General features: G+C 53.0%; 1 protein-coding gene across 1 annotated transcript in view; it reads right to left on the bottom strand.

Annotated features, from left to right (window-relative positions):
* The window catches only part of TRIM9 (tripartite motif containing 9), a gene marked incomplete at its 5' end in the record, with an annotated part of 25,296 nt that extends 3,323 nt beyond the window's left edge, over nucleotides 1-21,973 (bottom strand). Inside the window, 6 exons of the mRNA XM_010074640.1 lie at nucleotides 8,711-8,849; nucleotides 10,168-10,313; nucleotides 12,880-13,033; nucleotides 13,583-13,693; nucleotides 21,318-21,440; nucleotides 21,878-21,973. Of these exons, the coding sequence (XP_010072942.1) occupies nucleotides 8,711-8,849; nucleotides 10,168-10,313; nucleotides 12,880-13,033; nucleotides 13,583-13,693; nucleotides 21,318-21,440; nucleotides 21,878-21,973 (769 nt within the window). The remainder of the gene's footprint in view (nucleotides 1-8,710; nucleotides 8,850-10,167; nucleotides 10,314-12,879; nucleotides 13,034-13,582; nucleotides 13,694-21,317; nucleotides 21,441-21,877) is intronic.
* Between the last annotated feature and the right edge of the window lie 4,978 nt (nucleotides 21,974-26,951).

The raw sequence follows: 26,951 nt of genomic DNA, 5'->3' as shown, positions 1-26,951 counted from the left end.
ACGGCTGGGATGGGTTTTGCTTTTTCTGCTCCCCGGTGTCTGTCTCCGTCCCCTCCCGCTGCCTTTGCTGGTGAGCCCGCAGGATGCTCACCATCTCCTAAAATTCAGCCCTTGCAGAAGGAGACGCGTGATCCCAGCCAGGGCTCCAGGCTCTAGCTAACGTAACTTACTCTTAGGATTAAGGGTTACTCATGCAAGCAGCAGTTTGCAGGGTCAGGCACAGCGTGGGGAGGGGACTGAGGATGAGCAGATAAACTGCGTGTGTGCGTTTGAGGGCTGGCAGTCCTGGGAACCAAAAAAGCACGTACAAAGGTCTACATGGACAGAGACGCTACGTCACACTGAGAAACCTCCCTGCAGAGCAACTGGCCACACGTAAGACAAGAGCTAGCTCATGGGAAGGCTGGAAAATGCCCCAAAAAACCTCCACGACTCAGTACAGCTGCTGGTTTAAATGCACGGGGCTGGGTTACTGCAAATCTGACAGACACAGCGGCACATCCTTGACAAGACAGAGGCACGGAGGAGTTTCACAAGCCACCAGCCCGGTTCCCCAGGTGGTTTTTTTTTCTCCAGCGGTCACTGAAATGTGAACTGACACATCCACAAAACACTCTCACGCCTGCAGGAGTAAATAACGGCTTGAAAAATAAAACACTCCAGTGAGATGATTTATTCATCGAATTTATTGGATCGTTTCACAAGACGGCTCACATGCACGCGGGTGCCCCGGTTTTGCAACTCGACGGAGGCGATTCCGTACCTGCCACCATTTTTTTAATGTCAACTGTGGTCATTCCCAGGGAAAGGCATGCGGGAGAGAAAACAGCATGTGAAAGCTGGCATTCAGGGAAGGAAGGAAACAAGTTCTGCTCGCCTGCTTCTCCAGCGAGCACATGGATCTTGCAGCATTTTGCATAAAGGTGGGGAGAGACGGGGGGAGGATGGGTTTGGGCTGGGAGCGGGTGCACAGTGTGTGAGCTGCCCGAGGAGGGAATCCTGCAGGGCTGGGCATGGGGGTCCTTCTCCCGGGGGGACGAATGGGCCCGAGCTTGCAGGCAGTCTGGGGGGGGACAGGCAAGCAGCTACCCCCGTACGAACTGGAATACGTATTGCTTTGAGCAGGAGGATCCATTCTTAATTACAGGGTCACTTCCAGAGCACTAACTTCAGGTTTCTCTTCGAAATCATATAGGGGAGAACTTAAAATGCCTTGCCATCATATGGCAATGACCTTTCCTCCTCCAAATTTCCTACTGCCGTGACATCCGAGAGCACTCTGCAAGCAGGGTATGTGCAAGAAATGCTGTTCACTTGCCAAAGAAAAGTTAAAGATTAAAACAAAAAAAAAAAAAAAAAAAAAAAAGAAGAAAGGATAAGTAACATGGGGTAGGTGGCAGTTAATTGTAATAAATATACTTGCCTAATTGAGAGTAAGGTGTTCCTTGTGTCTCAAAAGTGCATCCTATAAAGAGATACTACATTTCACACATCACAGCTAAGAAATTAACAACCACCTGAAAAATACTCGTGACATTGAACCATTAACTAAGCATCCAGCCAGGCACGGGAAGCCTGATTCATTAAAAGCCAGAGACGTGGGGAAGGGTCGCAAATACGACCCGTGAGTTCGAGGGTGGATTGTTGGCTGTTTTGGTGAGTCTCACCTCTGGGATGTGTGGAGTATCTGCTCTTTCATGGCCAGATCCCAGCACAGCCTTCAAGAGCATCACGTCTGCTCAGGAGACCAAATAAATCATTGGATTTTCCTCCAGAAAAGGGGCAAGGATAAAACTCCTTGCAGAATATCTTGGCCACTTCTTAAATATTCTCTAGGTTGACTCTCACTTAAAAAATCACTCCTGGGAGGACAGAGGCTGATGAAAGAGGAGCAGCCACTGGTGTGTCCAGTGAATAGTGACCACCGACCTCCCCGGGCTGCCTCCCCTGCATGTGTGTGGTCTGGGCAGGAGCAGAGCAGGAGACGGGGTCCCTGGGGGCAGATGCATGGTGGTGGATTTTAAGGAAACCTCTGTCTAGCTCTGTGACTGGTTTTCGACTCTCTCCTGGCATGGAAGCAGGCTTTTCACCCTGCCAATGTGCGTGTTGGTGGGAAAGCATCCGGCCACAGTGCCGCGGCAAGTGCCGAGCAGCACCTCCCGAGGCTGTTTTAATGAATCGTGCCCCGTGCCCCTGTTCAAAGAGTGGCTTTCAAGGTCTGCGCATCGCTGCGGTACAATTTCACCCGAGTGCGAAACAGCAGGGACACACGGGCACATTCAGGACCCCATTTCGCCTTGCCCCCCGCCCCAGCCCGCGGCTGCAGAGGTCTGTACTGGACACACACGTATTGCTCACGGCCATCGCGGTGGAGCTCGGTACACTGGACACGAAAGTAAGAAACGTCCGTAACAAAACAGAGTTCAAGCCATTAGCGCACAGCAGTACAATGAGAAAAAAAAACATAAAAAGCACAAAGAAAAAAAAGTTGCAGGTCCCCCGGTTATTCTGGCAAGGGTCATGCTGTGGCATTCCTCATTCCAGGTGATGGGATGGAAATCAAACAATCAGGGGCCCCCATTCTTCCTGGGCTTACACCAGAGGAAGCTGTGAATTACTCCATTGGAGTGGTGTAAATCCAGACAGGCGGAAGAATCAGGGCCCAGGATCTTTAGCAACGGAAGATGTGCAAAGACTGGTTAGAAAACAGCTCTGAGAGATGCACTGTGCCTGCGGCTCCTTCGCTGGCTGCCCGACACCGTCACTCGTTCTGCCCGTGCCGCCTGCGTCCCACCGCAGCCCGCGAGGAGCGGGCGCAAGGAGGCAAGCAGAGCGCTCGTGGGTGCTGCCAGACGAGCGAGGTTATCACGGGAGTGGTTTCCTCTGCTCTGCAGAAAACAAGACTTCGATACGATCACGGCTGGTTTTGCAAAAGCTGAGCCCAGTGCTCAAAGCCGAGTGGACGAGAGCCCACGTCTTCAGGATCTTAGCTGGCCTTAGCAGACCCTGCTTTCATCTAGACTTGCTTCTTTCTTAAGAGGGGTCTAGATTTAATCGAGCAAACTAGATTTAATTGAGCGAACTAATTTAACAGAACAAATCTCCCAGCAGAGGCTGCGTTTTCTGGTTGTACAGGGCAAGCAAACCATTGAGATGTCCCCCCCCAGGGAGGGTCTGTTCTTCTGACTGTCCCTAGACACAAGGACAACGCAAACTAGAGAGGAGGGATCTGCTCTGCAGGCTGGCTGAGCAAAATGGTTCAGCCATGAACCCTGCCAAGAACATCACCCACGTCAGGAGTGACTGTGCTGCTCCGTCCCCCCACGCCTGAACCTGACTGTGCTGCTACGTACAGATGGAAACACCACAAGAACTACGCCACCGAAAGTCCCTCGGCAGCAGGAGCAGGGCACTGACAAACAGAAAGAGTTCCCCCTGCCATCCGCATGTCATGGGAAAAACAAACACAACGGAAACAAAACAAACAAAGAACTTTGGAGATGCCCAGAAGCACAGACCAAGAGGAAATGTCAGAGGCACTCAGCTCACCGGCTGAATTCAGGGACTGTAAAGAAGAATGCAAGCTCAGCTGGTGGGCCGAAGATCTTAGCTCAAAGTAGGATCTCCCCGGAAAGCTGGGTTGTAGATTAAGGGTGGAGGAGAAAGGACTCATTCTACGAAGCTGCGATCTTTCCAAAGGCACTGGAAAAGGGAGGGTCTGTTCTTCTGACTGCGTGTCTAAACGTAAGATCAATGCAAACTAGAGATCAGAGATCTGCTGGACGGTGTCACTCCATCGCCCAGGACCAGACTATGTCTGGTGCTGTGCAACCCAGCGAGACCCTTCAGGAAAGCTTTCCCTCTGACAGTATTGGCAATAAACATATTTTCATCTTCCAAAATGTTCCCATGTCATCATGACAAAGTCAATAGGCTTTTTCTTTAAAGGGAGTCCTGCACCTCTTCACAGTAACGCACCTAAAAAAATTCACAGGTTACCATGCACACTTCCCATTGTTCTTTCATAAATCTCATACCTTTTTGTGCACAATAATTACTGGCGTGAAAGCTAGTTGGTTGGTAACGCTGAAAGGCATTTTGCAGGGCTGTACTAAGCTCTAGAAGCCTAAGTACCACCAAGCACCCACCTTACTCAAAGGTTGTTCGGGATGTTGTGTTCTTGGTATCCCTTTGTACCTGTCAAAACACATCTGAGCCTTACAGTAAGAATTCAACTCATGTGATTCACAGCAAAATGTCAGAGTAGAGGGAACCTCTTGGGTCATTGGTTTCCGTTCCCCACTACCACAAATGGTCACCTCCTGCAATTTTTTAGGGAAAAAAGGGAGCCTTGCCAAGGGATATGTTCCTGTCTCAGCTGTGAATATGGATCGAGCTGGAAATTGTGTTAAAACAGATCAAAGGAAGCATTTCTTTGCACTGTGGATTGTAACTCCCGCGACTTGCAGCTGTGCGAGACTGTGGAAGCAAAGAGCGTCAGTGGGTTCAGACACGGGTTAGATAAATTACTGCACAACAGGTCAATCAATAAATGGAGCTCAAGGTTAGGGAGCGACGTGCCCTCTTATATCTACCAAGAGGGAGAGGAGCTACTACCAAGAGTAGCCGGGCTCATGGCTCTCCCTAACTAACACCTTACATTCCTATAGCTCCTTGCAGAGTATTTCCCCTTGTGTTGTTCACCCCTCTCCAAAACCTGCCTGCTAAAAAGCCCTGAGGGTCACTCCATGGCTGGTAAGGAACTTAAAGCTGGGCCCCAGATGAGGAACTGGGCTTGAAGGAAGAGAAAAGCTTGACTAGGCTGGGGAAGGGCTCTCCTGCGTGGTGCCCAAGCCCCTTTGCCACATCCCCAGCTCAGGTGGGTGGCAGAGGCAGCCGGGATCAGCTGCTTGTGGTTTTGGCAGAGCTGGCCAAATTTGGTAACCTGGCTTTGGCTTGTGTCTCACCAAAGCAACAAGAAGTTGAAGCCAGGCTTGCCTTGAAACTCTGCAGCCATGCCTAAAACTGGAGACTCAGAGCAGCCAAGGCAGCTCCCAGGCACACAGCTCTTCCCCACGCTGGCTCTCAGTGCAGGCAGCAGGAGAGCGTGGCTGAAGGCATGAAGCAACCCAATGGAAGGGCTGAGGTGTGGGCAAAGACCTGGGGAAGGGTAATAATGGACCGTCAAGTTCTGGCAGGAGGAAGGTTGAACCTCTGCACCAGCAAGGAGTGTGGATCTGGGCTTGGGGAGCAGGCACAGTCCCCTCCAGCAGTGCTGAGCTCCCCTTCTCCATCTCCATCTCCATCTCCACCTCCATCTCCATAGTCTCCATCTCCATCTCCATAATCTCCATCTCCATCTCCATCTCCATAATCTCCACCTCCACTTCCATCTCCACCTCCATAATCTCCATCTCCATCTGGGGCAGGTTGGTCCTTCATCCTGTCCTCCAGCTTGCTGGACAGCCCATGGAGAGAGACAACACTGGAGGGACTCAGAAGCCATCTCAGAAATTCTTGGGGAGAAAAGCAGCCCAGCAGCCAGCCCACCTGCAACCAGGAGATCTCCTCCTCTGTTCCTTGCCACCGTGCCTGTTCCTGCGAGCGGCCGTTTGCATCCCACCATGACCAGCAGACCAGAGCCAGAGGTTTCTGCAAAGCCTCTCACAGCTGCTCTTGCCGCAGCCATGAATGCATGACTACCAGCTGTGGGTAGGATGAAAATGAGAATGTGCCGAGAGAAAAACAGACTGTTTTTCCCAAAGTCAGCAGGAGACCGGCCAGAGGCTGGAAAGTCTGGATGAGGAAAGACCAAGAGAGCTGGGGCTGCCCAGCCCAGGGAAGAGGAGGCTGGGGGAGACTCCCAGGGGCGAGGACAGCCAGGCAGTGCTGTCACCAGCCGAGCTTTGTCAGCTGCTGGTGCCCTGGGACAAGGTCACCTTGCAAACTTTCTTCCAGACTGATTTTCCAAGCCTACAGCCAAACTTTGTTCAGCTGCTGAAGAAACACAGAGGTGTTGATAATGAGGATCTTCATCCCTGGCAAGCCCCAAGCCCGTGGGAAGGGCTCTGGGGCACAGACCTGCTCCCAGCCAGGAGCCACCTTGCCCTGCTGTGGCACCAAGCACTGGCTTTAAAGAGTGAATGGCAATTTCTTCAGCTGCAAAATGTCATTTCCCTTGGGATGAGCAGGAGAAGACGTGCCACAGGCTGGGAAGGCACTCTGCAGCTTGCTGTAGGCTTGCGTGTCTGGCAGCTTCCTGTGGGACATCCCTGTGGGACATCCCCGTGGGTGCTGCCTGGCTCACCTTGGCCATTTGGCAGGACAGGACCACAGCAGCATGCCTGCAGAGTCTTACATTCCTCTCATCCTTGTTTTCTTCAGATGCTGAAACCCTGCAAGACATCTCACTCCCCACCAGCCCATTTCCCTGCTCACCAAAGGCAGAAGAAAGATTCCAGTTAACTTCCACAGGCTGTGGATAAGGATCTGGTGTGTGAGGAATAGAAGCCAGCTTTTAAATAACACCCTCTGAGCAGAATTTCTTACAGCAGGACAGCCACGTTCAGAGAGATGTTCTCTTCATATCGAGCCCATCTTTTCTTTTGTCCCCTTTTCCTGCAGGAACACTTTGCAGCAAGCTGCAGAGCATGGCTGAAGGGGAAAGCTAAGCCTACTTCAGACAAAATAGCACTTCAAGGCCAGAAATAAAAGCCAAACCGAGAGCTGGGATGTGCGAGGCAGCTCTATTCAACAAGTCATTCGGATATCCAGAAGCTGCACAGAGATTTAATTTATTTCACTTTGAGTCCAAAAAGCTCAGACGGTCCCTAAAAGCAGAAAATGCTCCAGGGCCGCTTGACTTTTTCTTCTTTTTTCTTTCGTGATGGAATAACAGAAGGCTGAGTGCAGCAAACTTTCAGCTCATGCTCAGAGGAGTGAAAGGTTTGCTTGTTGGCACAGAGCAAGGCACCAGCCCCAAGAACAGCCTGACCTGCTGGAACCACGAACAGCTATTTTTTTTTCCCCAAGTTCCTTCATATTTTGGAGCTGCGCAACAGGCAAGCTTGGCATGACAGTGAAAACACCTCTGAGAGGAAAGCAGAGCTGGAAAGACCATAGCAAGGACCCTGCAAACTCCTGGCTGGGATGGCTTAAAGCCCAACTGGTTTTGGTCAGGAGACTGTGTCTCAAATGGGTCTTGAGACACAGACATGATGAGAAGCCAGAACTCTGCTGTCTCCTGCAAGGGCTGGTGAGGCTGGGTGGTGGAGAGGGTGAGAACTGTTGACCTTCAGGCTTTGGGACCAGTCCTGGCCACCCCAGTGCAGGGTTGGATGTGGGTTGTCCTGTCCCTGGATCTCCAGAGGAATGCTGCAGCTTCCTTGACGCTGGTGACCAGCTTCGCAAACACGCACGCAGCTCTCAGACGGACATGGCAAGGTCTGTGATTGGAGTTTTCTGCCTCTCACGTGAGAAAGGTTTGTCACAGGTTTGCTCTCCACTCTACCTCTGTCACACATCCGTCCCATTCCTTGCCAACCTGTCCTGTCTATGCATCCAAAACTGAGACATGCTCTTTCTGAGCTGGAACAGTTATCTGCTGCAGATGAGCACAGGCAAGTGAAAACGCTCTGTATAACCTTGCTCTGCTTCTATCTGTAAATCAGTTTTCAGCAGAAAGCCCTTTCTTCTCCTTGCTCAAAGCCACTGCTCTGTGGCAAGAAGGCTTTCACCCTCCTTCTGCCCCACCAGCAGCCCCATGAGCTCTGTTTGTTCCCTCCTGACCCCAGTCTGCGCCTGCCGGCAGCTGCTGGGGATTCCAGAGCCAGACAAGAGAGACTTTAGCCTGGGAGTAAGGAAAAGGGATTCCACTGAGCATGGAAAGCACCCAGGGAGGGGTTTCTCGCCTGGCAGCAAGGCTATGGAGTGGGAGAGGTGCCTGGAAGGGCTGATTCCTTCCTTCACAGCTGCATCACCCACTGCTTCTGCCTCCCATCTCACTTCTCGGAGGTAGCCTTAGGACTCTCCACCTGCATGGCAGAAGTAAGCCAATTTTCTGCGATGGATTAAGTGACTGGTGTAACAAATGTACTTAAAGTTAGGCGGGGAGACTCCTCTGCAACCTGTAAGAGGATGTTTAATATTCTAACTGAGTGCCTGCAGGTGATGGAGACGATGCCAGTGTGGCTGGCTGTACACCCCGTGGGTCTGTGAGGACATCCGTGTGGCTCCACGGTCCCTCTGCTCTCTGTCGTGCACTGCCAGGGGCTGCAGGAGACGTTGTGTGGTTACAGCATTGTGCAGCCACGCACAGCCCTCAGTGTCTCAGGAGCAACGTTAACAGCGTTGTTTTGTTTTAAATGGAATGAATGAAATCATCTGAGCTTCCCTTTGTGTCATACAAACTCTGCTGCAACCCAATTTTAAATCCCTCTCTGTGGGATGCCTCTTACTGTACCTCTCCACAAAACCATATTCTGCAAAAGAATGGGGTGAGAGAGAAATTCTGGCACTGTTCAAAGCTCCTGACATAACCTTTCCTCCTCCCATCCTCGCTGGCTTTCCTGCAATGATTCCTCGGGTACTGGAGGACCAGCGGAGCGGTTCCCTGTATCGCAAGGCTAAGCTTGGGTGTGCTGGACAGGCCCCACATGTGCGTGTGAGCGGTGTCCGAGCGCGTCGGGCTGGAGCTGGTGCAATGCCTTACCCTCAGAGGTCTGGAGGACCAAGGTCTTGCTGTACGGGCTGACTCCGGATTTGTTGAAGGCTTTGACGCGCGCGCTGTACGTGCTGTTGAAGTGAAGCCCGTCCACCGTGCACATGGTCTCCTTGCCCACGTACACCTCCTGCAAAGAAAACACAGGCGTGGGTTAGTGTCCTGACGGTGGGGGTGGGAGAACAGCTCCCAGAGGTCGGGATGCATGGGGTTCAGCCATGCTCTGCTAAATGGGGCAGACTTGTGAGCACTGCATATGGCTAAAGGAGAGCAAAACAGCCCTGTGATTTGTTTCTTGACAATGCTGTGCCATAAAACCAGTTTCTGAAGGGGGAGGATATGCTACTCATACACAGCCAACTCTCAAGGCATCAGTCCCAGTCATGCTCCCACTGAATCCTGGATGAGCTCTGCCAGAGAGAGGAATTTATACAGACACAGCCCAGGACACAGAAACATCCTCGCAGAAAACAATTTTCCATGCTCTTAAGTGGCAGGATCAAAGCGTTCCTGGAAAGAAAACAAGGTGATCACACCAAACAGGCGCTGACTCACCGACGCATCACACTTCTGCTGCCGTAGCCCTGCTCGGAGGAGAAGAGCTGTGTGCCCAGGGACAGCGGTGAACAGGGCTACGGAAACACGGCTCACAAAACCCTGTAATTAGCAGATCCCATGACAAAGCCATTTGCTGCCCTTTGCGGCAGAGCAGCCCTCCATTACCCCAGCGGCAGGAACCACGCACATCCAAGCCCCTTCCCACTGCTGGTGGGAGGAGGGAAGCCTGGTGTGCTGGGAAATTGCCCTCACCTTGCTGGGGTGGCTGGGCCGAGCCTCGGTCTCCCCACACCCAGCCTCCTGCTCCCTTCTCCCTCCAGATCCTACTCGCATCACCTCTCTTCTGCCTCGGCTCTGCTCTGGCTCTCACCTGCCTGAATTTCTGGCGGGTGAATTCAGAAAATGTGACAGGCTGGTCCCTGCGCCTGCTCTCGGTGGATGTGAACACGCCAGGATAATTATCAGCGTGTCGGATCAGAGAAAAATCATATTTTAATTGTGTAATTACAGCAATTTAAAAGCCTTCAGGCCTTAAACACCTCTGCTTACCGGCAGCTGGCAAACCATGAGTCTTTCATGGCAATTAGCATACCTTGCATGAAATATTTAGCAACCTAAAAAGATGGAGCTTTGAATATGTTCTTTGTGTTTGCAAGTCGTATTGGTCAGTGGAAAGGTATTTCCACTCCCTCAAATAACTTTGCTCCCCGAGAGAACCCGCAGTTTGTCTGCACCGTCAGCTGCCCCAGGCACCATAGCAGCATGTTTCCAGTGAAGGAAGGGACTTGCAAAAAGTCTGGGGGACTCTTTGGTTGCTTCAAGGCAGGGCAATACCAGAGCCAGGACCAACACCTTGCTGCCAGGACTGGTTTTGTGCCCCAAGCACCTACCCTGAACTGGCCGCCGTTCCCGTCATCGAGCTCCAGGATGTAGCCCTCCACCTGCACCGTCGACAAGGGCGGCTGCTTCCAGGACAAGGTGGCACTGTTGTTGCGGGTGCAACATTCCTCTAGCTGCAGGATCGGCGGGGCCGGCACTGGGGAGGAAACTAAACACAAATTAGTGTAACCCTGGCTGCTAGCACCCCAGGGGAGGAGCAGGGGGTACCTGTGGCATGCACGTTTCGGTCGGAGCATGGGAGATGCATTTATTGCTTTGGAAGCCAGCGCGGGACATGGGATGCAACTGCAGTCTCACGGGTGTGAGATGGGGAGGAAGCAGAAAGGATCTTTCTCCAAATAAATTCCATTAAATTCCTCTATGCCGCAGCCTGGTGAAGCTGGGATTTCCCCAGAGCTTCTCTGTTTTCTAATGCATTTTGGTGCCGGGTAGTTATAGCCCTCGACCTGCCAAAAAGAGCTCAGGGTCCTTCCATGCTGTCCCAAGCAGAGCACCCACTCTGGGGGTTCCCATGGGGTCCCCAGGGCTGCCCCATCTGCCAGCTCAGACAGCAAACAGTCCTCGCTGCTGAACACCACCCGGAAAGGCACGAGAAGCACAAGCACATCTCAGAGAGGTCCCAAACAGGCACCAGGCAGTCCCTGTGCTCAGCCTCTGCGCGCCTCTGGAACTGAAGCTGGGAGGGTATGTACCCCATAGGCTGTGCACCCTATATGCTGTGCACCCTATAGTGTCCCATCCCCTCCATGGGGCACATAAAGGACTGTATGGATTTTTTTTGTCTCCAACCGCTGTATTTGAACATCCTCAGGTGTGCAACGCAGCCCACTTCTGCTCTGCAAAGCATGTAGGGGTGCTGCACGAAAGGGGATGTCCACCGACACATCCCATCCTCTGGCCAGGGAGAGCCCACCAAAACAGATCTGCTTGTCCTCCCTCCTCATCCTCACTGCCCAAAGCCTGACAAGACCAAGCGAAAAAAAGGCATGGAGAATCCAGAGAAGATGTGGAGGAGCCACGGATGCCTGGGAGAGAAAAGATGGACTTGCTGGCAAAGGTTCACCATTCACCTCTGCAACTCACAGAATCACAGAATCACAGAATGTTAGAGATTGGAAGGGACCTCGAAAGATCATCTAGTCCAATCCCCCTGCCGGAGCAGGAACACCTAGATCAGATCACACGTCCACCTCCTGGGTCATGAACCACCAGGCTGAGGGCCTGGAGAAAGTGAGTGGAGAAAAACCCCACGTTACAGCTAATACAGGAGAAGGGATGCTGCTCATGCCCGGCACGTGCTGGGAATGGATGTGGGATGCTCTGTACCTATCGCTCACCTCTGCTCTTTATTGAGACCGCTGGTGCTGACCTGTCTCTCCTGGTGCTGCGACAAGTGTTTGGGATCCAAAACTTCTGCAAAGTCTACAAAACGCACCAACTGATTTCCACAGCGAGGGTAAGATGAGAGGACAGCCTCTGTCAGATCTGCCCTGCCTACACCAGCAGCAGATTTGCTCTTATTAATTAAAAATAACCCTCTGTGCTAAATTGCAAGAAGGGAGGGCAGGAACATGCTAGTATAGCCACAACTTGTGTGTATGCAAAAGAGTAATCCAGCCCTCGCTGGGTTTGGTTCCCTTTGTGATCAAAAAACATTACTGACACTTCAAATTAACGGCCTGGCTAATGATGAGCACCAACAGGCGCTCCCAGCAGCCGTGCCCAACACACCCCTCTCACCAGCAGGGCCATTATTCGAAGACGGTCGTTATCGTTACAGAGGAAGCACATGGCCAACAGCCTTCCTGTGCCTGACCGCTGAGAAACGCCGGTGCGTGCAAATGGCTCCTGAGCCAGGAAACCCAGCTGTGACAGCAATGAAGAGCCGTGACAGCAATGAAGAGCCATGCCAGCCCTGCAGCTGGTGGTTTTTCCTCCAGGAAGCTCATTTGCACCAGCTGAAGGAGCAGGCCTACGTTCAATGTCCTCCTGAGCTTCCCTGCGTCACAGCCCATTTGCATCTTCTGTCTGCTTCCCGGGGCTTGCCAAGTTATAAATTGCTCACAGGTTGCAGCGGCTCTCTGCTTCCTTTTGCAAAGTGATGCAAATGCAGCGGCTCTCCGCTGTATGGGAGAGCGAGCACAGAGGGAACGGAGAACAAGGAGGAAATTCAAACTGAAATGAAGGTCTGAAACAACAGGGAGGAGAAGGGAGGGAGGAAAGACCCTGAGCTAAGTGGCGAGGTTCCTTGTGCCTTTGTGTTTGGAGGGACCCGCAGCAGCAGCTCATGAGCTGGCACATGCCAGACAGCGCTGAGCAGGTGAGCATGTGCGAGCAGAGGCTTGGGAAGCACCTTATGCTGCTCCCGAGACCTTGGTCCCAACCTTCAACAGCTGAGCAGGGACCAGCTTGGCTCTCCTGGCACTGCAGAGTGCTTTTTAAAGCACTGCCAGGCAAAAACATGCTCCCAGCACCTTGATCTGCTACACAGCTGCCCAGGGGTTTGAGATAGGGAGGCAGAAAGCTGGCCCAAGGGTGCAAAATACACAGGAACAGGCACAACTCTGGGTCTGGGGTGCCCAGTCTTACTGGGAGAAGATGAAAAAAACTCTCCTCTGCTGTCCCTTCCCTGTGATAAGTTGCATGGAAGCACTCAGCGTGAGCAGATCCAGGTTTTTGCAAGGCACTGGAAATATTCTTACCTTTCATCTGCACAAAGTCGAGCTGATGGATGGACTGCAGCAGAGGGGCGTTGTCGAGATTCAGGTCGAAGTCCGTGGTCATCCGGGGTGTGAGTGTCCCCTTTCCCCACTGGTCCTCGGTTAAATGCACTCTCCTGATGAGAGCGTCGGAGATCTGGTGGCAAGGAGAAGCCTCAGCTACCGAGGACCTGGCTGTGTGCTGTGCCTTGTCCCTGCCCTGCTCTCCACCTTCCCCATGCCTCCCATGCTGCCACGGCTGTCCCTGACTGCCAGAGGCTGGGACATCACCCGTGGCTTCCACCATCGCTGCAGGCTCAGACTGACCCAGAGCTCTGGGGACTATTTTAAAGGCAGGGTCTAGTACCAAAGTGACCAGCCCAGGAGTGAACGGTGGGATGCTGTTCCCAAGTGCGGTATGTCCGTCTCTCGCTGGAGAGCCAGGAGACAACATGTTATGAGATATCCCACTGTCTGCCGCAACCCTCTGCTCAGAGTCAGAAATGTCCCTGCCCTGCTTCTGCTTCTGTCCTGCTGTGAACCTGGAGGTGATAAGAGGTTGGACCCTGATTTTACAGCTGGAAAAGCTGGGGACATCATCCTTGGTGTAACTCCCCTGACTCTGCTCCGTTCCCCCCGGTCCCTCGGCTGCGCAATGCTTTTCCTGCTCCCCTTGTAGCCCCGCCGGGAGCAGCTCCACACCAACCTGCAGGAAGCCGCTGGGGTCGTTCTCCTTGATGACCTCCAGGCAATACTCCATCAGGCCCGTGGTCTGGCGCAGCTTGACTGTGCAGTGAGAAATCTGGTCCCGCACCACCTGCAATGGGATGAGGAGAGTGGTGTTACTGGGAGCTGCGGGGTTTTGGGAGATGGGGAGCAAGGGGGCTTTGGTGCTGCGTGGGGACAGGGACAGGTTCAGGGCAACGTGGAGGGAGACAAAGACTTGAAAGAAGAGAAAAAGGCAGAACTGGCCAAGACTCAAGCATCGAATTCCAGATCTTTGAAAACCCTGTGAACAACAATAAGCCTTGTTTAGCCGAAAATTATTAACCCACATAATTATTCAAAGCAGGAGGGCAGTTCAGTGCTCTGTCTTTAATTAAGACAGCTTCCAAACGACAGCTTATAAACTCCATGAAAAGCAAACGCCTCCGTCCATAGATACACAGCTGCTGCTGCAGCATCCCTGGGGCTGCCCCATCCATCCTTGGCACAGAGCCGGGCTGTGGGGTTGGCTCTGGGGCCGCTGCACCCAACCAGCTAGCCTGGTATTCTGGTATTTCCAAGAGGAATGCATGCACCACCTCCCCCCAGCTTCAGCTCTGACTGTTTGAGCTGCTCATCCGCCCATCAGCTGTGATGGACCACGCTGCAGAATTGCCTCATTTTCTCCTCTGGCTGCAGCAGGAGCCTGGGGATGAGCTCAGAGGGTGAGATGTGCCAGGGAGAGGAGATAAATCCTGCACAACTCGCGGCAGGGCTCCCTGCAGCGCGCCAATCTCTGCCTGGGGATGCCCAGGCTGCACGCTAAACCACATCTTCTTGCACCCATGGATGGTATCCCCCCAGGAACGCGTTTCAGCATCCCAGCAGTGGAGTACAACCACGTGTGTGGTTCGGCCGGTGCCTGTGGGCTCTGTTGACCTTCCCCAAAACCCAGCGGGGAGGATGGGGTTCAGGCTCCAGTACTGTGAGGGTGTATTTGAAGGCTGGCTGGTCCCTCAGAGCAACTGCAAGGTGCTCCCTCCCCTGAATCCCCCAGAAGGAGACACTGCAGGTCTGTGCCAGCCAGGCATCAGCGGGATTTCTGTCTGCAGAACAGGCAGACAGACCTGGCGGTGGACGGGAGATTGGCAGAGCAGCTCAGAAAAAGAGATTTTATGCTTCAGAGGAACGTGCTCATGGCAGATTTTTTTTTTTTTTTCAGGAAGAGCTTTAAAGCTGTGTAAAGTTCTCCAGGAGCACTGCACAAAGCTATGCAGCTCTAGAGATCACAGCTATTCAGGATGTTACAGGCAGTAAAGATGAGCTTTGCACCAGCATCTGCAGCTGCAGTGTGACGGAAAAGACTGCAATAAAGAGCGATTAAGGTTTCTAAAAGCACAGTTGTGTCCTCAGCACTGCAGTCGGTGAATCCCAGCGCCTGTGTGCCCACCGCTCCACAGGCTGAGCTCCTCCTGTGAGCATCCCTCCTGCTCCCAGGGTTGGCGAGGTGAAATGAAGCACATGGCAGCCTCCTGCGGTGAATGAATCTGGGTTTCAAGCGGGGGTGATGACTCCTGCAGGGCAATCAATCACATCCCTTAATTATAATTTAATCATCTCTACTTAATCACCTAACAGGAAGAAAGGAATCACCAGTCCTGCGGCTTTGGGACAGTATATCTCCTCCCATAAAATGGTACCAAGCACTCTCCTAGCTGGCTCCTGATTTTTAGGGAGCACCCACTCCTGCTGCTTTTAGCCATCCCAGCCTGGTGTTTCCTGGCTGTGGCAGAGGGGAGGAGGCTGCACCCTGTGTGCAGGGGGGACAAGGCAGCAGGGGGAGCTCCCATATTGCTTCTCTGGACCACGATGTGTGTATGGAGGCTTGCAGAGATGCTGGATGGCTCTCCGAAAGGGCTAGCAAGCAGCATGACTGGCACACAGGGGTTTTGGCCACAAACGCTGTCATTAGAAGGAAGACTTCTTTTAATGCCAGTTTCTAATGCTTGAGTGTGCTGGAATGGGTCTGCTGGGATGAAGCAGAGGCAACATCTAGTCCTGGAGATCTCGACTCCTACGCTGACCTCTTCCAAAAGCATCATCAAGTCCCTGGGCTTCCTTTCTCCATGGGGATGGTCTTTGGGGTGGGATCCAGCAGATGCAGCAGGGGTGCAAAGCCTTGCAGCAACCTGCAGCCCCTGCCATGCAAGACGAAGCAGCCCTTTGCATTAATTTGCTCTCTTCTGCCCAGAGAGAGTGTGCAGGGGGTTGTTCTGCTCTTATAAGGGTTGTTGGCTGTCTGGACACTGGGTCTGGGTGTGAGATAAGCCCAGCCTGTGGGCTCTAACCTTGCTGTTAGAGCATATCCTGACTGTACTCACTGAGCCAGAGCGAGGTTTTGCATTCCCTGCCCACTGGGCTGCAGATGGGCGAGTGGGGATCCCACCCTGAATGCCCAGAAAAGCAGCTTCCTTCTTTCACGTGAGACCCCTCTCTGGGGAAATGCACATGCCACCGGGAGGACAGCAAAGATGGGATTGGTAAAACAATCTTCTTATCTTCTTTGCAGCTTAAATCTCTGTCTGGTTTGCCCAGGATAATGAATTTGTGAGCCTCTCCCTGCCTGAGTAGATGCTTTTGAAGTATTACCAGCAGAACTGCCATCTGCTACCGCCAGACAGATGTGAGCCTCCAAAAACCAGCATTTTCTCAGTTGAGGACAAGCACGTTATCCCTGGACAGCCCTGGGCACACGATAGGGTTACCGGTGAGGCGAGGGGACCTGCCACCACTGCTCCATTGCCAGTGTGGGACCTGGGGGGCTTCCTGGGACTGTCTGGGAGGAGGGAGCTGGAGCACGGAGGTGTCAGCCCCGGCTTTGCCCCTCGCCCCGGCAGTGGTGTGAGGCGAGGCCAGCACCAGGCAGCTCCAGGCTGTTTAATTACCGAGCTTCCCAGCAGATTATCCCTGCTAATGAAGGTCTGGTCCAGGATGGAAGTGTTTGCTGCAGGCTGCCAGCCAGGCTCTGTAAATCTGTACACATGTGGGTGCAAACTGAGATTCAAGAATAAGTAAAAGCTTTTTTTTTTCCTATAAAGGTGGTCAAAGACCAGAACAGAGAGGCTGTGGAGTGTCCAGCCTTAGAGATGTTCAAAACCTGACCGGGGCAGCCTGCTCCAGGTGCTCAGAAGCTGTGTCCAAGGCAGTGGCTGTGGCTCTGTCCCTGTCCACACCTTTAGCCCCAGTGATTCTGTCCTTCTGCAACTCTGGGATCCCCTTCGGGGCTCCAGCTCCTATTCATCCGGAGAACTGGAGCACGAAACAGCAGAGAGGAACAGTGAGATTCCATGACACTCTTCGATTAGGGAAATGAAAGGTTTTAAAAATAAGACACAAACAACCCCCACACTTTGCAGGCATGGTCTAATCCCAGTGGGGCCAGCAAAGCCCCCAAGTTTTTCATATGACCGTAAGCACCCTGTGGTTCTCCTCATGCATCAGCTGCTGTCACCTGGGATTTCCACTCCTCGGAGTACCCCCACTCCTGGTTACCCCAGTAATGAAGAGCATTTTGATGCAGAAAGCTGAAAGCAACCTCAAGCCTTTGACTCGTGCAAGCAAACAAGTCTGTGTCGGACTGAGGGGCAGCCTCAGGAGGCCTCAGAGGGCTTGCAGTATCCATCAGATCTCCAGGAAAACCAGGCTGCCGTGAATTCCACACGGAGGCAGAGAGTTTACAGCCTTCTCCTGAAACCACACGGGTAAGACACCTCAGGGAGTGGTGGCATCTTCTGGGAAAAGGGCATCTGGGCAGCTCCATACATTTTGTTTGTGGTTGCTTTTACCAAATGCCTTCTTTAGGTGCCAAAAGAGGCAACAGTCAGAACCTGGCTGCTAACTGCAGCCTATAAAAAGGACTTTTACTGTGCACTCCCAGCAGCTCACTACTATCTTGAAATAGGAAATTTATTTCAAGAGCTTTTCTTCCCTACAAGATGACATTAACTATAATTTACATTTTAATACAGCTCCTAGAAGGCAATAATATCTGCAATCCTCTCTACCTGAATTTCTTCCTCACCTTCCTCCTCTTTTAATACTTGGCTAGATAACTGGTTTTTAAAGGTGCTCAACCTCACTTGAACCTTGGCTCCTCAGTGCTCAGGACAAGTCCTGCCGGGGTTGTCACGTGGAGGGTACGGAGCTCCTCACCCCAGGCACACCGTGGCTGGGTTACAGTCACCTGCACAGCCATGGGGACAGTGGGCACAGTGCTGCTGTGCTTTGCTGCATCACTGCAAACCCAGATGGAAAAATCCCAGATGGAAAAATCCCTGAGATGGATCCTGACAGTCTGATTATGCTGAATCCCAGAACCACGCGTCCTCTGAGCAGAGCATTTCCAGGTGGATGTTTCCATAGTGACTTGCCTCTTGCTACTGGGAGAGGAGGCTCAGGCTGGAGCTGGGAAAAGCAGAGCTGCTGCATTAACAACCCCGTGTGACGTTGGCGGCAGCATGTCCTGGAGGCTTGCTCAAGCCTGTTTTGATCAAAGACACCAGAAAACATGGGAAAGTGTGATATGGAGACCTGGTGTGCAGTGCAGAGAGAGCCGCTGGAGAACGTGGCACGAGAAAGGCGGGAGGTGGCACAAGAAAGGTGGGAGGTGTCCCTGGCCATGGCAGGGGGGTGGAACTCGATGATCTTTAAGGTCACTTCCAACCCAAACCATCCTGTGATTCTATGATTCTATGGACAGATGCTATGGAGGACAGACTTGATCCAGCTCTTCAAAAAAACAAGCAGAAAGCTTGAGGGACATCAGAAAACCAGAGGCATCCCCGCAGCCTGATTACAGCCCATCCTCAGCGCCCAGCTCCTGGTGTCCAACACCACAGCAGGGGGAAAACAGTGCAGAGTGTGGAGGGATTTGTCAGAGAAAGCAGCATTTATCTGCATTTTTGGGAAATAGTGCACCTCGTGATGAGCTTATCTGACCTGTGTGTCCTGCCTGGTGTTTCAGTCCAGAAATGACAAGGTACAGGAAACCAAACCTGTGCTTCTGCCCTGTTCCTCATCCTGTCACACCAGTCCTGATCACCAGAGACCTAATCCAACAGGGGACACCAAGTTTTCCTGGAAAATCCTGCCTGTAAGCCCTAAAGAAGGGTCATGGACCAGTGTTTCATCTCTGGAGATCCAGCATTATGGAGAGAAACCCTCAGTGAGTGTTTCCTATATAAACTCAGCCAAATTTTGCTTTTAGAATTTCCTCTGGGAAATGTGACAACTGTTGTTTGCCTGCAAGGGCTCTGCAGCCAAAGCACCGTGGTGAAATCCCAAAGCAAAGGCCAGAATTATCCACCACGCTGCTTCGAGCTTAAAGAAGGTGCACACAGAGCTCAGTCCATGGGTTCTATGGACTGGGGAGAGATTTCTTCCTGTCCCCTGCTCAAACTGGCCCACGCCACAGGGCATCGTCCCTTGGGGAAGATCATACTGGTCCTCTGAAAACCAGGGTCAGCAATGAGGAGCAGGACAGACAAGAGGGTCTGTCCTGGAGGTAGAACAGGCATCTGGCCCCAGGTGTTCTGTTTTTAAAGCCCATGTTCTTAATCTGAATCCAAGCGTAGGAGGAGGTTGGGGAAAGGCAGGGAAACATCCCTTCCATGTTCATTTCCTCCCAAACCTCTTCCCACGCTGGAGCAATTAGTGCTGGCCCACAGGCAAACCTGGACTGGTGCCCGCCTCCATGAAATATGTGTCAAGCCAAAGTAGGTCAGTCCTGAAGCTGAGCCGAGCCCAACTCCGAGTGCTACACAGGAATGGGATCCGCGCATTTGAGTCTCACTGGTTAATCTATCTCCTCGTCTCCTCCTCAGCTGACTTGCTCTAGGGACATGGCAAGTGGACACACAGGCCGGGCTAGGATGTGCTGGACTGGTCTCTAATGGGAAGGGGTGAAGCTCCCACCACAAGCTGGTACCACTGTCCTAATGTGAACATCAACCAGGTTGTCCCTCCCAACACCCTGGAAGGATTCCTGCTCCCTCTGCAATGCTTCCAGTGCTCCAGAGCCTCAGAGCAAGAGCTGGGGGCTTTGTGACCCCCCCAGCCAGCCCCAGCCTCGAGCAGCGGGGCAGATGTCCCGTCAGGAGCCAGCTGCTCCAGGCACAACGCTTGTCTCATCATGTTCCCGAAACCTTTCGAGCAAGCCCAGCCTGTCCCCAGCTGGAGCTGCAGGTGCTGCCTTTGTCCAGGGGGTTCCTTGGAGGGGGCAAAGGGGAAACTGTCCCACGCGGCGATGACCCGGGCAGCCCCTTCCCCTGGATAACAGAGCACAATGGGGACAGTGACGGTGCCGAAGAAGGGGGTGCTGGGGACCAGGCTGCAGGGTTGGTGGCAAACGCTCACCTTGGTGGCCTGCTGTGGCCAGGGGACCCTGTGTGCGCACGATGAGGACAGCAGGGAGGTACCCAACAGGGCTGAGACTCTCCCGCACCCCCTGTCCTGCCTGCAGCTTGTGAAAGCCAGCAAGATCCTCTCTGTCCCTGTCCCCAAGCCAGAGGGGAAGGATGTGTGCTCACACGGGCTGCGTGCCAAGGCTGTGTGTCCCCACCTGACGATGCTGAAGCCCTGGGAGGCAAATCTCAGTGTGCAGGACTCAAATGGGCACTCAGGAAGCTGCAAGAGCTCAGTCCTGCAGGGAGGGAGGCTCAAGGGCTGATTTTAAGAGCCCAGTTTGAAACCCAGGGGTTTTTCCTTGTTTTAAGGGCCAGGCCTGCCTAATGACAAATCCCAAGGGTGGATGGGGGTGGGACATACACGTGCATGTGTTGGAGGGACAGGTGATATGGTAAGAGCAAGCACTGGGATGCAGATCCTTTCCTCTGGCCAAAAAGTGAAAAGCTTGTGTGGGTTGCACTCAGCAGGGAAATTGCTTTGTGCTGCCCGGCTTTGTGAGAGTTTAATTAACCGTGGCCTGAAGGGGAAGAGGGAAAAATAAGCCCACCAGGCAGTGGGGGTCCTCTCTGCGCCTAGAAGATGGGCTGGCAGTGTGGCATGCCTGTTTGGGGTTGTGCTTTATTGTCAGACACCAGGCACTGATGCTGGGCTTGGTCCCATGAAGCTGTGATTGTCCATCTCCCGATGGAAACACTCGCGAGCCCTCGTGTTGCGGTGCCCATTGTCCTCAGGCAATCTGCAGGCAGCCCAACAATTCACAATTCATAGCGAAACCTCACCAAGCACAGAACAGAAAACACAGCAACTCCTGCTCCTGTCTGAAGACAAAACTGGCATCTCATGGTACCAAGTGCCCCAAGACTTGAGCTGAAGCCAGCAGAAGTTACAGGCACTCAGCATCCCGCAGGATCATGCTAGTAGCTCGGAAGCAACATGGGACATGAACAAGGTCATTTTCCAGCCTGTGGATGCTGTATGCATGGCTCTGCTGACCTAATGATGGTAATTGGCCCAGTAATGGAGTAATTCAGTGGGAACGACCACCTGGAGGGAGCAGCGCTTTGCTCAGGGCCCATCGCGCTCAGAGCGGGCTGGGCATCTGCAGCAAAACGGAATTCAGGTAATGTAAAAAGCAAGAGCGGCTTTCCAGTGACCTCCCCACTCCTCCCACGGCACTTCACCCCAACCAAGAGCATCACAGTCCTCGTCCCAGTCTGTGCCAACCCTGCAGAAACCTCTCTGACCACCGGAGCTGGTGGGTATGGGCTCACCTTCAGCTTGTGCTCATGCTCCTTGTTGACACGGGACAGCAGCTGGGCTTTCCTTCTGTTGAGGGCATCGATGAGGGCGTCACACTGGGCCACGAGGCAAGCCTCGAACTCCACACTGTTCTCCTGCGGGTCAGAGCAGAGCATAGCTCAGGGCACGTCTCCATTTCAGTTGGGAAAGCTGAGGTTTTTTTTTTAAGATACCACATGGGCCATTTTTATACGTGCAGCTGCACCACTGCAACACACAAATCCAAAGAATTAGGATGTGGGGTGCTTATGCCTTTGACTCACAGCAGTGAGGAACAGGTTTGGTCCATCCTACCAATCCTTGGATCTGCCCATGGCAGAGAGGGGAAGGGCTCTCTGCAGCTTGCTCTGTGACACAGGCAGCATTGGGAGGAAGTTTTTGGGAGTGCTGCAAGGGGGTAATATGAAAAATCAGGTGTGGGTCCATTTGGGAGAGCACCCACCAAACCAAACTGGGGAGATGGGACAGAGGATTGCCGAGAGCAGCTCATCCTGGTGGGAAGGGGCTGTTCCTTGGCCAGGAGACACGGTACCTGGATTTGCTGCACCATGTTGCGGAGCTGGACCAGGAATTCTTTTGCTTCCTTGGCTCTGTCTGACAACCCGTTCAGGGCCTGGGAAAGCTGGCTCTGCAGGGGGAAGAAAGAGCAAGGTCATTTCCCTGTCCTGGACTCATCCTCGTGCTGGAGGAGCTGATGGGTGTGTGATTTGGGCTGGGGATGGACTACATCCTGGGGTGTGCAGCCCTCAGCAGCCCCCGAGGTGTCCTTCTGCCCTGAGTGTAAGGAAAGGAAACGGAGGGTTAGCCATCATCACGGATGTCCTGGGCTTGGGAAGCAGATATTCAGTGTCCGCCTCGTCTCCAGGCTTCCCTGGGTGGCCAGAGAGAAGCCACCATCCATCCTGGGTCTCAAAGTAAGGCAGCTGCTACCTCCCCTGGGTCTGTGCTCTCTGGGGAGCCAGATCCCAAAAATCCCGTAGGATCTGACTCATGTCTGCTGAGGATGATCAGCAAGAGGGCACAGGTCAGGCTGCCTGAATCAGACTGAAAATCTCCCAATCCCTCCTGGAAGCTAAGGTGAAGCGGGGTCCTCCAGTGCCACGCAAAATATCGACTGTCCCTTCTTCCTCCAGCACTGGGGGTGGGAGCGCAGACCCACAGCCCGCTCCGGTCTGTGCTGAGCTGAGCGGCATAACACGGTAATAATAATGATCATGTCTTGTGCTTTGTCATTTTCATGGCACTTTCCAAACATTAACTCCGGAATCTTCCCCTTTTTTTCCATGATTTCAGTAAGAGTTATTAAGTCAAGAGCTGGGCAAATCACCCACGACAATTTACCTCTCGGAGAGATTTTCCCTCTTTCGTGGGCTGCAAATTGCCTGCAAACGCCACGCAGGTTTCAAGGTGTGCTCTTTCTTTGGGGCACACACAGAAGGGGACCCAGAAGATGGTTGATGTCCCCAAACCTCCAAAAACTGAATGTGACCATCCCTTCTGCCATCAGGGGAGTGACGGTGCAGAAGGGATGCGAGGTCACCGGAGCGCAGCACCTGCTGAGATGGCACTGGGCTGAAATCGAGAAAAAAAAAAGAATTGCTATTGAAGAGAGGAGGTAGCAAACGAATGGCGACCATTTAATGGCCCAGAAAATGACCTTACTGCTGCTTCCCCAGGAGAAATTAATATAACCCTAGTGAGTTCTGCATTTCCTTTGTAATTTATCATGCCCGAGTCATTAGGATGTGGAGCTAATCAGCAAATGCATCACTAATAAAAAATGGGATTGCTAAATCAGCTCAGTGGGGTCTCCCCCTCTCTCCTCCCTCCCCGAGCTGGAGGAGAGCCAAGGTCGGAGCCCCAGCTGCTCCCCACGGCACTGGCAGCCCCACGCACCCCAGCCCTGCCTCGTCCTCTCCGCTGCGCCCTGCAAAAGCCTCCATCATCCTGCCCACGCACAGCTCCAGCCCTCCCAGATTTAGGAAGATGTCTTAAACCCGACAAGGTGGTTTGCCAAGAACGGAGTGCTGCAGGGCCCTCGTTTTCGATAACGCAGGCAGTTAATAGAAAAAATCAGCAGGAGTTTGGTATGTCTACAAGCTACTCGTTAAAATTGCAGCATGGTGGGTTTTCTCCTTTAATAAAGTCTTTGGGAGGCTTTTTTATTTTTTTTTCTATCAACATACATTACAAAAGGGGATCTTTATACCAACATAACTCTTGGAGGCTTTCCTAGTGGGAAAGCATCTTAGATGTGCTCTTAAAATTTAATAAGAGCTCTGCAATGCCAGTGTCCACATGCAGCCCCTTCACCCTGGCCATCACCAGTCCCACAGCCCAATGGTTCCACCGTGCAGCCACCAAAAGTCCCCAGAAAGCTGGTCCCTCGCCTTCAGAACCTCCCTCCCCGCAGCTTGACACCGCATCTCTCTCCTCGGCTCAGCCCTTCCCTCTGCTCGAGATGTTCTCGATGACAGCAGTGCCTGCAGGCCAGGGGCATGGATTAGTCAGGAAACTGGATTTTTTCCATAATTGTAAGGTTGGTGAGGTGCACAGTGGACAACCTGCCCTGTCCCTTGTCCCCAGTGTGGAGACTGGGGTGCTGACACTGGTCCCTCCAGCTCACAGTGACGTGCAGCAAGAGCATCACCTGAGCAACGCTGCTGATGCCAATTCCTTACGTATGGGTGGCCACAGGCTCCTCACTGCAACCAGGAGCTCTAAATTTCGGTTTTTCATCAGCACGAGCTTTGTGCCGATCTCCAGGAAGGGTCCCCATTACGCCGAGGCTCTCCCAGAGCGGAGACACGTTCCTGGACACGTCCCCTTTGAAACAAACATCTGCCCAGCTCTCCTGCTGCATCCCTGCTGCTTCTGGCAAGAGTCACACCGCTGGGGACTCAGAGCTGCGAGCCGTCGTGGTTGGCCCATTAAACAAGGTTAATTAATGCTACACGACAGCAGAGCGTGCGGGAATGCACGCAGGGGCTCGCGGGCATGCCTGGATGTATTCATTAAGGGCAGCGCTGCAGGCACGGTGACAATGTGATTCATAAACGTACGGCACAGAAAAACAAAGTCCTTCTGGTTTCTGTTATAAGAAGTCAGAGGCTGCAGAGAGAAATTAAATGACTGATGGGGTCTGTAAATTCTACAGGTACCTTCCGTGACCCTTGGAGCACACCCAAGCTTTAATGGAGTCTGTTGCTTCGGAGAAGGATTTAATCACCGGACACGGGAGGCAGAGGCACAGGTTTCCTGGAGCTGCGCGGAGGGAGCAGGAGATGGAGAACCCTGCACAAGAGCAGGAACTCGAGCCTCATCTCCTGCGGGTACTGTACCAAAATGTGGGAAACAAGATGCTGTTAATACTTCTGACACACACTGGAGGGATTTCCCCTCCCTGCGGAAAGCTGGAGCATTGCACTTCACATCTCCATGTGGAAATAAAATCTTTGGGGCTTCTCAGGGCTGGGAACCCCACTCTGGGGAGCACTGTCCCCCCTACAGAACAAGGGACAGTGGATGGAGACCCAGCATCCTCCAGCGTGCAGTGGGCCAGCCAGCTCGCACGCGCTGGACCGGAGCAAAGTCCCACCCCGAGCTAGCACAGGCAGGGGAATTAATGAGGACGAAATGAAGAAAAATCCCATTTAGCGACGTCTTAAAAGTCAAGTGAATTTGCTCTTTGCAGAAAGCTGGCCTCGTTTTCAATGCTCTTGTTTCAAGGCAGTAAGAAGAGACCTCTGTAATTCACATTAGCATTAATGGGAGCTAAGCATTTAAATCTCTGTCCCCAGAGCACTTAGGAGAGGATCCATCCGCTCTTTGTGCTCACTAATAGCTCTGTAACCCTCCTTCCCAGGCACACTGACAAAGGGATTTCTGTCACTCTTTGATTCCGCCTTGTCCCGGAGATGGGAGAACACAGCTGGGTGCAGAAGGCTGGTGCCTCAGTAGGGCTGAGCAGGCTCCAAGAAATGGAGAAAAGCACCATTTCCAACTCTGCAGCATCTCTCAGGTGGAGCTGGGCTGGTTCTCCTCCCGGATAACCCCGCTGCCGGCTATGGAGCTCCTCCAGGTTTACCTTGAGGTAAGAGGGAGCTGAGACTGTTATTTTAGGAGGTACCGGGTCCTGCTCAGAGTTGGATGCTGGATTCACGGAGCTGGCTCCGTGTGACAGCTCCATCTGGCATTCCGAGAAAAGCCTGGAGTTAGTTAGCGTTGGCCACCACCAAGAGCTAGCAATAGCCACTCGATGATCTTAAAGGTCTTTTCCAGCCTAAATGCTTCCATGATTCTACGTGTGTGTCCTGTGAAAGCCACCTCCTCTGGCTGCTGCAGACCCATGGCTGCTGCAAATGCCATTTGCTCTGAAGATTTCAGATGGCTGCAGCTCTGGACCAGCCACAGATGGGCTCGGGGCTCCCTGTCACCCCAGGGCAGAAAATTTGCCCCAGCAGTGCTCTCAGCATCACACTTGGCACCTGCTCTGACATCCCAAGTGTTGCAACCAGCTCCTGGTTCTTCTCTCCTTCCAACCAAGACATCTCACAGCCAGCTCCAGTGCTGGAGCATCCATACGGAGGTGAAAGAGAAGAGGAGTAAACCATGGAAAGAAAAGATGCTGTTCCCAGCAGTTCTGTTTGTACCCTCGAAAGGATGAGGAGCTATCACAGATCCTGGAGTTGGAGTCAGGTGCTTCTTTCTTTTAATTAAAGCATAAGACCTCCAGCCATTGAATCTCGAGGCAAGCTTACTGTATGTGATGCCTGACTAATTAAAACGGGATGTTCAATTAAAACTTGCATTTAGTCAGGAAGCTGATGAAGCTAAACTGCTGCTAATTGGCAGTCACGAGAGCCTGCCTTTTGGATTCCAAGAAGAGAAACCAGGAGCTCTGCTCAGAGCTGCAGCCTGGGCTGAACTGGCCCCTCAAGGGGGGCAAGGGTAGACTGGGCAGCACCATGGCCCAGGCTCCTACTGGGATGGTCCCCATGGAGGACAGATGACGATGGGGACCTGGCTGTGCCCTGTGCTGCGAAGGAGCCCACCGATCCGCCCCAGGGGAGGCTCCTTCCCCAGCCTGCTCCCAGCAGCGATAAATGCCAAAAGGAAATCACACTCTCACCCCTCTTCTTCTTCCTCTTCCTCTTTTGCCTACCTGGTCCCCCAAAATCACACTGGAAACACAGATTTGTGGCAGACAGTGGGTTATACATGAGGCATCAACCTGCCCAAAAGGTTGGTGGAGAGCAGCGCTTCCATTGCAGACCACTTTTTTTGCTGAACTCCTTCAGCATCTTTGGAGATCAACCAGGCAGCACACAGCCTGGAAAGCTGGAGACCAGCGCTCATTCCCAGGCCCACCCCCGCACACCTCTGGCTGGGATGCAGCACAGATACAGGGGACTGATGCTCTGTGTTTGCAGGATGAGCAAAGCTGGACCACAAAGATGGTCCGAGGCTGGAGCAGCTCCCGTGCGAGGACAGGCTGAGAGAGTTGGGGGTGTGCAGCCTGGAGAAGAGAAGGCTCCGGGGAGACCTTCCAGCACCTTCCAGTGCTGAAAGGGGGCTACAGGAGAGATGGGGGGGCTCTGGATCAG

Source organism: Pterocles gutturalis, unplaced genomic scaffold (genome assembly GCF_000699245.1).
Source record: "Pterocles gutturalis isolate BGI_N339 unplaced genomic scaffold, ASM69924v1 scaffold27827, whole genome shotgun sequence".
NCBI classification, from domain to species: domain Eukaryota; kingdom Metazoa; phylum Chordata; class Aves; order Pterocliformes; family Pteroclidae; genus Pterocles; species Pterocles gutturalis.
This window is presented reverse-complemented; position numbering and strand designations above follow the sequence as displayed.